Below are 12,489 nucleotides of genomic sequence, written 5' to 3'. Positions count from 1 at the left end.
TTGTGAAGCTTTGAAACATGAACAATGAAATCTTTTAACTTTTGAATTGAGGCTTCTGTGATCCATATCAAGTTTATGAGAGGAGTCTTCGGCGAAAATCACATCATATTTCATTTGTCGACGCGTTTCAAACCGACGAGTGTGGTTCATTGTCAAGACACCTCTCATAATCTTTTAACTCTGTTGAATCTTAAACATTAAGAAAAAAATTAAGAGTCTTAATTAACTTACTTCGATCAGTAATAAACAAGCCAACTAGAAGAAGACACAAAACCTAGAAATCTAATATTAAACCCGTACTTAAATGTTTTTGAAATACAATTAATTCCTGCATTAAATGTAAGAATAAACTTTGACAATAATCAAAACATGAAATATGAAAATAAGACATTTCATACCCTAAATTATATAGACTCAAAATAATAAAACACTTCAATTTCAATTAAATATAATGTCATGAATGTATTTTGAATGGTTAGCTAGAAAAATACATAAAATAGGAAAATGAGACATTTCATACACTAAATTATATAGACTCAATTATAATGTTATAAATTGTTAGCTAGAGAAACACATAAAATAAAATAAAAACCACCCCTATTTATGAACTCAAATATTTATAAATATCGAATATAAATATTTGTTGCCATATTGCAACATGCAACACCAAAAATGCACATATTACACTTACAAGGTCTATGTTCACACATTTTCATTGAATGACAATAAAAAAAATATATACATGATAACCTAATATTTTATTAGTACTCTCTTTTTTTATTAAAATAATATTTCGGTTTTTAAAAATATTAAATTGGAATTATGGTAAACATTAAAAAAAAATTCCTTACTAAATAGCTAGGGGCATAGAGCATATAAATAGCGGTGAAATTAAAATAGGGAATTTGAGTTCGCTTTAATAGTACAAAATAATACTATATAGTAAAAGAAAGAGGGCAGCCATAAATATTGCCGCGGTCCTCGGTGCCTTTCTGGTTTGTCAAAATATACATTGAATGAAAGGTGACGAGTTCGATTAGCGGCACGAGCAGAAGGCAAAGGAGAAGAAAAGGCGGTACTCTACAGTACCCCAAGTCATTTTACTACACTGAAATGTCAAAAAATTACGGCACTGAATTTTAAGGCTTCTTCAGCAAGAAGATGTCAATCGTAATGCAATTCGGAGAACGGTAAGGTATTTTCAGGGAAACACTGTTAATTTTCAGATGCAATTCGGAGAACTGTAAGGTATTTTCAGGAAAAAAATGTCAAACTATTTTTAGGGAAAAGATGTTATTTTTCAGATGCAATTCAGAGAACTGTAAGGTATTTTCAGGAAGAAAATGTCAATTGTTTGACGCGATTGGGAATTTTTAAGAAAACGATGTCAATTCTCCGAAGCAATTCAATTTGAAGGCTTTTTCCAATTTGCAAGACAGTTTCAGGGAAAAGATGACAATTACCCAAATTGTACGGCAAATTTTAAGTCTTCTTCAGCAAGAAGATGTCAATCGTAAGGCATTTTCAAGGAAAATATGTTAATTTTCAGATGCAATTCGGAGAACTGTAAGGTATTTTCAGGAAAAATGTCAATTGCTCGACGCCATTGGGAATTTTCAGGGAAACGATGTCAATTCTTCGGAGCACTGTAGGGTATTTTCAGAAAAAAAAATGTCAAACTATTTTCAGGGAGAAAGGGTAGAAAGGATATGACATCGCGGGATCTATCATTGATTGACATTCCTATATCAGAAATTGCATCTGATGATCTCTTAGGAAAGGGGCCTTTTAGAGCAAGCCGGCCATCTGATGTTCGCAATGAATAACATCATTTCAATGAATATTCGAGGTCTTGGAGCAGACCCTAAGTTTATGGCCCTAAAGGCCCTGTTTTTTTTTCTCAAATTCCAAAATGCTCTTGATACAAGAAACCATGCGAGATAGTATTCAAACTATCTCATATTTTAAACGGATGTTTCCATCATGGCACATGGTTGCTACCAACGCTGTAGGCTTGTCCGGTGGTTTGGCGGTTTTATGGGATCCAAAATGGATAAAGGCGGTTGCATTTCAATGTTTTGCCAGTATCCTCATACTGGCATATATTCGAGACTCTCCAGATCCAGTCCACATATTAAACATTTATGCTCCATATAAAGATCGTTATCCATTTTGGGAAAATTTTCTATCATCTGAATTTCTTGATATTGATTCCTTAATTATTGGGGGCGATTTTAATAGCACACTATGTAACGATGAGATATGGGGCAATGGCAGGAAAAACGACCTGATTGGCCGCATGATCCGGGATGCCATCATTCAAAATAATTTCATTGATGTTCTGCTGGCTTGTCGGGGGCCCACATGGGACAATGGGCAGTCAAATGACTCTTTTTTGGCAAAAAGGCTAGACAGATTTCTCCTACATGGAAAACTGATTGAAAGATTTGGTTTCCCTTCGGTGAAAATTATCCCTTCGTTTATATCAGATCATCGCCCCATCTCTATACAATGGAAATATATTGGATGCCGATTCGGTTATCCGTTTAAATTTAACAGGACGTGGCTCACTGATGAGCGTTTCAATCAGTTTATAATGGATTCTTGGCAGCATCCATCAGGTTGGGCACAAGAACATTCTCTGGCTTTCATAGAACGACTGTCTATTCTCCGAAGTAAAGTTAAAAGATGGCAACGGGAGAAATCAGAATCCAATAGAAGAGATCTGAAAGATATAGATAAGAAATTGGAATATTTATCTACTCTCTTCAAATAGCCCTTCATGTCCTCATATATCCAGAAAAAAATATGGGATCTGGAGAAAAGGAAGCAAAAGATTCTTGCAAAGGAAGAAGCTACTTGGCGTCTCAAGAGTCGTGCCATATGGCTCAGAGAAGGAGATAAAAATACCAAGTTTTTTCACAGATTTGCAAACAAGCGATGGGAAGTGAACACGATTTGGGAAATCAAGGATGTTGCTGGCAATTCACTTTTTTCCCAGGAGGCCATATCGCGTGAAGCTGTAAAATATTTCAAAAATGCCTACAGCAGAGACATTGGCAGTGGCATTGAAGATATTCTATGGGGTATTGACCCGTATCCTACTATGTTTGATGACAATCAAAACGCTGCTCTTTTTTCTGAAGTCACTGAGGATGAATTATTGGCGACGATGAAATCCTTTCAGAAAGACAAATGTCCGGGACCGGACGGCTGGTCTATTGATTTCTTTATCCACTTTTTCGACTTGTTCAAGGATGATATTCTAAATATGGTCGAGGAATCAAGATTAAATGGTATCATCAACCATCGCATTTCCTCCACTTATATTGCTTTGATTCCTAAAAAGAAACTCTCCACATCTTTTTCTGATTATCGGCCTATTTCTTTGTGCAATGTCCTGTATAAGATAATCTCAAAAATTATTGCTATTCATATAAGGAATGTTTTATCTATGCATCTGTCCCTTGAACAACATGGATTTCTCAAGGAAAGAAACATCTTGGACGCGGTGGCCCTCACTCAAGAATGCTTACATTCCTTGCATAGTAGGAAACTGGATGCTGCTTTATTAAAAATTGATCTGAAAAAGGCATACGACAGTGTGGACTGGGGTTATATCCGCTGCCTCCTTGCAAGGATTGGTCTTGATAACAGGTGCTCCAGATGGATCATGGCGTGTGTGGTGGAGGTAAATTATGCTGTCCTGATTAACGGAATCCCCACTCCATTTTTCAAAGCGGCTAGGGGGCTAAGACAAGGATGCTCCTTGTCTCCGCTTCTCTTCATACTTGTAATGGACTCTCTCAGCCTCCATATCAAGAGGGCGATTCATCTAAAAAATTGTCGGCCCCTTCCCATCTGTAGAGGAATCTACATTTCCCATAATTTTTTTGTTGATGATATTCTTTTAACAACAATTCTGTGCAGAGCCACCTAGATCTGTCTTCATGAAATCTTGGGTAGGTTTCAAAAAGCTACTGGCATGAGTGTGAATGAAGGGAAATCATCTTTTCATGTTGATGATGTTAATGGGGACCTGATTATTTTCCTAACTCAGCTTTTCAATATCAAAGCAATTCCACTTCAGAACGGGCTCAAATACTTGGGATTCAATTTGAAAACTGTTGGATATCGAGTGGCGGATTGGTCTTGGATAGCAGATCGATTTTACAAGAAAATTGCTGCATGGGAATATAAATGTTTATCCATAGGTGGCCGCGCGATTCTGACTCAAGCTGTTCTCGTGCAAACGATGGTATATTGGGCACACCTTTTCTATATCCCTTCAGCTATCATTAAAAGTCTAAATAGGATGATCGCCAACTTTATATGGGGAGGCAACAAAGATCAATATAAATATCACCTGTCCAAACTATCTGTGCTGGCTCGACCCAAAAAAATGGGTGGATGGGGTATTCTGGACTTATCTTTTTTTAGGAAGGCTCTTCTATGTAAATCTATGTGGAAAGCAATTATGGGTAAGTCTTTTTGGAGCATGGCCATCCGTGCTAAATATATGGACAATAAGGATTTGTCTTACTGGTTTAGGGAAAACTTCATTGGGTCCTCTCTTGGCTCTGCAATTTGGAGAGGCTTCAGGAAATTGGAACCTTTTTTCAGGCAAAATCTGATATGGAAATTTCAGACTGGAGCTTCGATTTTGATAGGATGGGATGAGTTTGCTGGAGGGGCTGGTAAAATCCATATATCCACTCAGTTAATGAGATCACTCCACAACAGGGGTATTTTTTTCTGGGCCAATGCCATTCGTGAATGGGAAGGAGTTGTTCCAATTTGGAAATCCGCGACTGAATTGCAACTTTGTGATGATATGGCATTGCAATGGAACTCTATTATATCCTCGCTGCGGGCACATGGCATATATCGCTCTGCGGATAAAGACTTCCTCATTTGGAAGGGACTTGGTGGCTCCTCGACGGTCTATGTCAAGCATATATATCTACAGATTCTAATCTCAGAAGCAGGAAATCCAGGAGATATCTTTCCTACATCCTTTTGGAAATCGGGATGCCCCACAAAGATCATAATATTTGCCTGGTTGGTGTTTCATAATAAGAATCTCACATGGGATAATTTACAAAAGCGAAATTGGTGCGGACCTGCCATTTGCCTACTTTGCAGAACTAACCCTGAGAACAACTCACACCTATTTCTCTCATGCCCTCAAGCGCAGACTATTTGGCGGAATCTTGCTGCTCACTTTGGTTTCATCCACAGCTTCTTCCCTTCCATTCCTGAAGCTTTTAAAGGATGGAGTATTATGAACAAAAAATGGCGGGCCATTCCATTATTGACAATTTGGGCCATATGGAAATGGAGAAATAGTATGATCTTTAGCACTAAAAGGGAATCTCACTCTTCTGTTTTTGAATCTATCCTATCTCAATACAACGCACTCGATTTATCAGATCAGAACAGGAATAGAATTGGTAGAAGTTTATCGACATGGATGCCCTCGGCTACTCCATGTGCTTTTTTTGACGGGGCTGCACAACATGGTGTGTGCGCTTGTGGTGTATACATCATTCCAGAAGATGGTCAGGCCTTCGAAATTCATTGGAATGGCGGACTAGGGTCCAACAACAGAGCTGAGGCGGTTGCTTTAGCTGGTCTTCTTTCCTTTTGTATCTTTCTTGACATACCGAATCTACAAATCTTCGGAGACTCGAAAGTCATCACTGATCATCTCTTGTCAAAACACAACATAAAAAACATACATCTTGATGGATGGCTGCACAGGATTGAAGCATTATGGAATAGCAGGAGGGATTACACTATTTCTCATATTGACAGGCATAAAAACAAAAAAGCAGATGCTTTATCCAAAATGGGCCTATCTTCTCCCCAAGGCGTTTGGAGGTTGCAGATCAAGATGGACAATATCACCTACCAGATCCAGGACTTTAGTCTTCCGGGTACATAATTTTCTTTCTAATGAAGAATTTCTGGTATGTATCTACTTTTTCCTTTTTTGCCTGTTTCATTGCGAAGGTTTGCTCACATATATTTTGTTGCCTTAAGAATCAATTTTCTCAGTATCTGTTGCTCATATATATCTATCCGCATATATTCCATTTTGTAGCGGAACAAGATATCTATTCTATGTTTTATATCCACAATATGTGGCTTTGAACACCATATCTGCCTCTGCTACCGGCTTTATCCTTCGATACATGTATATGTCTGTACAATTCTCTTTTATGAATATAATACAAAATATATAGCTTTTTTTCGTGCTGAAAAATTCGGAGAGCTGTAAGGTATTTTCAGGAAGAAAATGTCAATTGTTTGACACGATTGGGAATTTTCAGGGAAACGATGTCAATTCTCCGAAGCAACTCAATTTGAAGGCTTTCTCCAATTTGTAAGACATTTTCAGGGAAAAGATGACAATTCCCCAAATTGTACGGCAAATTTTAAGGCTTCTTCAGCAAGAAGATGTCAATTGTAAGGCATTTTCAAGGAAAAGATGTTAATTTTCAGATGCAATTTGGAGAACTGTAAGGTATTCTCAGGAAAAATGTCAATTGCTCGACGCGATTGGGAATTTTCAGGGAAACGATGTCAATTCTCCGAAGCAATTCAATTTGAAGGCTTTCTCCAATTTGTATGACATTTTCAGGGATGACAAAGCTGTTCCCTCTCCTGCGCCCTTTCAGATTAAGGATTTTATCGTTGGCTCCCACCCCATAGTGATATCATCTTCATCCCCGACACCGGACAAGAGTCATCTTCCTTCCTCAAAAGGCAAAGAGTCGCCGGACAAGAATCATCTTCTTTCCTCAAAAGGCAAAGAGCCTTTGGTGGCGGCCACTCCGTTCAATTCCCCTGAGTCATCTCCAGTTAATATGTGTGACAGTGATATAGATTTTTTGCTTAGTAAAAAATCTCTCGAGCTAGAGCCTTTGACCATTCATAAACCGAATAGCCCTGCTTCTCCATTCATAAGCCCAAATTCTGCAAGGAATATTACAGTAAGAAAGAAACACAATGGAGGGAGTAGACATTTTAGGGGGAGGACAATTGTTTCAGATAGCGGAGTAAGGAACTTATCACTGATCGATGTTCCCATTTATGATGTGACTGAATCACAACCTCTTAGAGCAAGCACGACTGGTGACTCGTCCAAATGACCTTTATTGTATCCATGAATATTAGGGGTTTAGGCGCAAACCCTAAATTCTTGGCACTAAGGGACATCTTTCACATAGCTCGGCCAAAAATTATTTTAATCCAAGAAACCATGCACAACAGTCAGGTATCCATATCTTACTTTAGGAAAATGCTTCCTTCATGGTATATGGTTGCCTCAGAGGCAAGAGGCCTGTCAGGGGGGTTGACAGTCTTATGGGATCCTGAATGGATCAGAGCCAAAGCCTACAAGTGTTTTGCTGGTATTCTTATCTCGGAATTTATCAGAGGTCAAAGATTCCAAATTATTATCTTGAACACCTATGCGCCTTATAAGAACAGAATCCCTTTCTGGGAAAAATTGTTTGCCTCAGAAATTTTTGATATTGAATCTCTGATGATTATAGGCGATCTAAATGTAACTTTAAGCACTGACGAATGCTGGGGTAACTGTAGAAAAAGAGACTTGCTTGCTGATCGTATTAAGTTGGAACTTCTGAATAGAAATCTTGTGGATATTGCTCCTTCGAAAATGATGCCTACTTGGGATAACGGAAGGTCAGGAGAGGCGTATATTGCTAAAAGGATTGATCGGTTCATAATGCATGTTAGCATCATAGACAAAATGGGCATGCCTATCTCATCCATCAGAAATGCCTTTACATCAGATCACAGGGCAATTTTCCTCAGTTGGCAGGAGAAGGGTTTCAGAAAGGGTTATGCCTTCAAATTCAATAGAACATGGTTAGAGGACCCAGATTTTAATAAAATCATTTCAAATGCATGGAAGGATCTATCCGCAGGAGATTTCTCCCCCCCATTTATGACGTTTAGAGATAAGATGTTTGTTCTGAGAAAGCTGGAAAAAGAGTGGCAATATGATAAAAGAAAAAGGGATAGAAAGGCGCTTCAAGAAATTCAAAAGGAGCTGGACAGGATTTTAGGGTCTATGGATGCAAATTTTTCCCTCTCAGCATGAAATTCCGTATAAGAGATCTTGAAAAAAAAACAAAATCTTTTGGAACAGGAGGCCTCATGGAGGCTCAAGAGTAAGGCAATATGGGTGAAGGATGGTGACCGGAACACTAGGTTTTTTCATAAATTTGCAAATGCCAGGCGCGAAAAAACACAATATGGAGAATTAATGATGGTAAGGGTGGTTTTTTCGTATCTCAACATGATATATCGAATGAAGCTGTGAGGCATTTCAAAAACCCATACAAAAGAAGGGAAGTCTGTGACTTTCAGGACATTCTATGGGGTATTGAACTGGCTCCACAAATGTTCGATGATGAGAAAAATGCGAGCCTATTTCAGCCAATCACAGAGGAGGAGCTCCTTGGAGTTTTGAAGGCTTTCAAAAAGGATAAATGCCCAGGCCCGGATGGCTAGACCATAGAATTTTTTACTCACTTTTTTGATATCATCAAGAAAGACTTGCTGAGGATGGTTGAAGCATCTCGAATCTCTGGAAATATTCATCAGATCACAACATCCACACAGATTGCTCTAATCCCAAAAAAGGCAGAAGCGGAATCTTTCCAAGATTTCAGGCCGATCTCATTATGCAATATATCCTTCAAAATTATCACTAAAATTATTGCTGAAAGAATGAAAAGGACTCTGGTCACCTTTCTGTCCAAGGACCAACATGCTTTTTTAAAGGGGTGCAACATTTTGGATGCAGTTGCAATAACACAGGAAAGTCTTTTTTCAATGATATCAAGAAAATCAGATGCGGCCATTCTGAAAATTGACTTGCAAAGAGCCTATGATTGTTTAGATTGGGGGTTCATTAGATGTTTATTGGCAAAGATCAGCCTAAAATCAAACTCCATCAACTGGATTATGTCATGCGTCGAAAATGTACACTACGCGGTCATCATAAATGGAATGCCTTCTCCTTTCTTTCCAGCGGAAAGGGGTCTTCGTCAGGGGTGCCCCCTTTCCCCTCTTCTATTTATATTGGCAATGAATTCTCTCAACCTTCAGATTAAAAAGGAAATGGCCGAAAATAGGTGCAGGCATGTCAAGATTTGCAGGGACATATATATCTCTCACAACTTCTTTGTTGATGACGTGCTCATCTTTGCTATGCTATGCAGGGTGTCCTGGATATGCCTCAACGATATTCTTAATAGATTCCAGAGAGCTACTGGGTTACAAATTAATAGAGCAAAATCTACCCTTTTCCACAATGATACCAACATGGAAATGGTGAATTGGATCTCTGAGCTGCTCGGAATAGAGTCGAGATCGCTAAAGGAGGGTTTGAAATATCTGGGATTTCAGTTGAAGGCCAATGGCTATTCCAAAGCGGATTGGAAATGGGTGATAGAAAGATATTACAAGAAGATTTCGGCATGGGAATATAAGACTCTTTCCTTGGCAGGTAGAATTATTTTAACACAGGCGGTCTTAGCGCAATTAGCTATTTACTGGGCTCATATTTTCTACCTTCCAGAAAGTATCATACACAAAATGAACAGAGTTTCTGCAAATTTTATATGGGGCGGAAAATCTAAACAGAGGAAAATCCATTTGTCCAAAATGGATAAGATCTCTCTACCAAAGAATCTTGGCGGCTGGGGCTTGTTAGACTTGCGGAATTTTGGTAAAGCGCTCCTATGCAAAATGATGTGGAGGGGTATTTATGGTGAAGGGTCGTGGAGTATCACTATTAAAAATAAATACATGAAAGGTAAAGTTTTGGAATTCTGGTATAGGAAGGGATCAATTGGAGCCAAAAAACGATCCGCTATCTAGCTCAGTCTCCGCAAAGTTGAGCAATACTTCTTAAAGAATCTAAGATGGAGTCTTTATTCTGGAAACATAATATTAATTGGAATTGACCCCATCTTGGGTGGGCGGGAATGCTTATCCATCCCTGAAAGCCTCTTGTTCCTCTTTTACAGAAATGGTATTTTTACGTGGGACAAATTAATATCAGTTTGGCATGGCCCAATTCCCTTATGGAAAGAAGCCCATGATCTTAAACTGTCAGAACCTCTGGTTTCTGTATGGAAATCTGTGAAGGATGCTCTTTGTAGTTATGGTTTCCATCGCTCAGGGTCTGCGGATCATCTTATTTGGATTGTGCCAAATGCAAAGCTGCCGGCTCGTGTTAAAGATATTTACTCTGATATGATTAAATCAAAGGCATCTAGTTCCTGTTCTATATATCCTCTGATCCTCTGGAAGTCGGGATGCCCTCTTAAAATGATTCTTTTCTCGTGGCTGGTCTTCAACAACATAAATTTGACTTGGGAAAATTTGAGGAAAAGGAACTGGCATGGACCGAGTAGATGTTCTATGTGCGAATCAACGGAGGAATCCAACTATCATATGTTCTTCCAGTGCAATTCTTCTCTACAAATCTGGTATGAATTGTCTTTGCTTTATGGTTTCCCTCATGTTGTTTTTGTTTCAATCCAGGCAGCTTTTGAATGGTGGTGCGCTCAAAGAGAATCATGGATATCTCTCATTATCATTGTCCTATGGTGCGCATGGAAATGGAGGAACGCCAAAATATTCAAAGACTCAAAGGAACCCCTAAAGTCTATCTTGCATCATATTATCTCCATCCACAATGCGGTGCCATTAAAACAACCCAAAATGAAAAAAGGTCGCATGAAAGAGAATGAAATCCCTCTCAATAGAGTTCCTTGTGCTTTTTTTGATGGGGCCGAGCAACATAATATTTGCGGCTGTGGTGTCCACATTATTATGGACGAGAAGCTACAATACTTTATATCATGGAACAGTGGGAAAGGCTCTAATAGTTTGGCTGAGGTGAGGGCTCTTGCAGGGCTGCTTGCTTTTTGTGTGTTTTTTGATATTCAGGATATTTCAATTTACGGCGACTCAAAAAAAGTGATTGACCATGTAAAGGGTGCCTGCCGCATTAGTAGTCCTCATTTCACTGGGTGGATTGACAGGATTATGTTTTTCTGGGGGTGCATGAAAGATTGCTCCATTCACCACATCTTCCGTTCCCAAAAATTCCAAGCTGACTGTCTGTCAAAGAAGGGGCTGGCTTTAGATCCTGGCTCATGGTCCATGATGGTTTCTGATGGAGAGTTCTCTTGCTTCATCCAGGACTTTTATATCCCTGGGTTATGAGTCTCTTTGTTTTTTATTTCAGTGTCTTTCTCTTCATCTTTTCTGCTTCTTTTAGTATATATCAAGTTTTTCTGGATGTCCTTATGCACTATCTCTTTTTGTAATATGTGTCTAGCCATCTGATGCTCTTTTATCTGAAGATTGTTAGCTAAGATTATGCACTGATGATGTTGGCTTCTGTATCCTTTGGGAAGTCCTATTCCTACAGTTTTTTGTCTCATATATGCTGGTCTGCTGGCTATTTTTGAGCCCTTATGTACCATCTGAACTTTTATATTGACTCAATATAATACTATGATGCTTTTTCTCTCTGAAAAATGATGACAATTCCCCAAATTGTACGGCATTTTCAGTGAAAAATGTCAATTCTCTGAAACAATTCAGAGAATTGAGGCATTTCCAGGGAAAAGATTGCAATTCTATGAAGCGATTCAATTTGAATGAACGCTGTCTCTAAATTGGAAGGCATTTTCAGGGAAAAGATGTCAATTATCTGAAGCAATTTTGTTTTGTTTTCATTGGAGAAAAAACACTACGATTTTATTAAGGATAAATAGGTTTACATATGCATGTTTCAGAGCTATGATTCATCAAACAGAGAACATAAAAAACCGACAGCGGTGTCACATGTCCATATTACAGGGGTGATGCATGATCCTTCAGAAGCTACAGATACAAAATCGGTACTACATGTAAAAGACCAAAAGACTCGGGAAACATCAAAAATCCAAAAGATCTATATGTGCAGGGGACCTTTTTTTAGAAATTATCTGAGCAGGGGACTTACAAGACCAAAAAAAGACACCGAAACAACAACCAAAACAGAGTATTAGGAACCTGCTCATTTAAACCTGAAAAAATCCCCTACCTTGTACATAATTTTGAGAGAGATGTTTATAATGGATAAAACGGGGAGAAGACAAATCTCTCTTAGATAAGGGTTAGTATGGTCTAGGCTGTCAGAGTGTAATCTCTCGGTGATTTTCACAGGCATATTGCTAATGACTATGATAATTTACTTATTGTTTTTTTTCTTTTTTTTTTGTTAGGTAATGTGAGTCCTAAGATGATTAGTATTTTTAACTTGTGACTTGAGTAGTCACGATCCAGGGGCATCTAAGCTGTCTAAATCTCTAAGCTGTCAAAATCACCTAAAGTCCAGTTCAGACCATATTGTTGATAATTATGATAATTTACTAATTGTTTTTTTCC

General features: G+C 38.5%; 1 protein-coding gene across 1 annotated transcript; it reads left to right on the top strand.

Annotated features, from left to right (window-relative positions):
* The first annotated feature begins 2,782 nt into the window (after positions 1-2,782).
* On the top strand, positions 2,783-7,157 carry LOC149235580 (uncharacterized). Its single transcript, XM_089368596.1, has 3 exons — positions 2,783-3,691; positions 4,061-5,939; positions 6,508-7,157. The coding sequence occupies exons 1-3, from the start codon at positions 2,783-2,785 to the stop codon at positions 7,155-7,157; spliced, it is 3,438 nt and encodes a 1,145-aa protein (XP_089224722.1).
* Positions 7,158-12,489: the final 5,332 nt, after the last annotated feature.

Source organism: Pinus tabuliformis, chromosome 8 (genome assembly GCF_031772625.1).
Source record: "Pinus tabuliformis cultivar Carrire ecotype Pingquan chromosome 8, CPIR1, whole genome shotgun sequence".
In the NCBI taxonomy this organism is placed as follows: domain Eukaryota; kingdom Viridiplantae; phylum Streptophyta; class Pinopsida; order Pinales; family Pinaceae; genus Pinus; species Pinus tabuliformis.
Note: the sequence above shows the minus strand (reverse complement) of the source record. Positions and strands in the feature narration are given on the sequence as shown.

Bases quoted from the DNA above. Each gene is read 5' to 3' on its own strand.
- LOC149235580 (XM_089368596.1), top strand. From the start codon at position 2,783: ATGTCCTCATATATCCAGAAAAAAATATGGGATCTGGAGAAAAGGAAG. The intron at 3,692-4,060 runs GTAAATTATGCT...TTCCTAACTCAG, and splicing joins TCATGGCGTGTGTGGTGGAG to CTTTTCAATATCAAAGCAAT. The intron at 5,940-6,507 runs GTACATAATTTT...GTTAATTTTCAG, and splicing joins CCAGGACTTTAGTCTTCCGG to ATGCAATTTGGAGAACTGTA.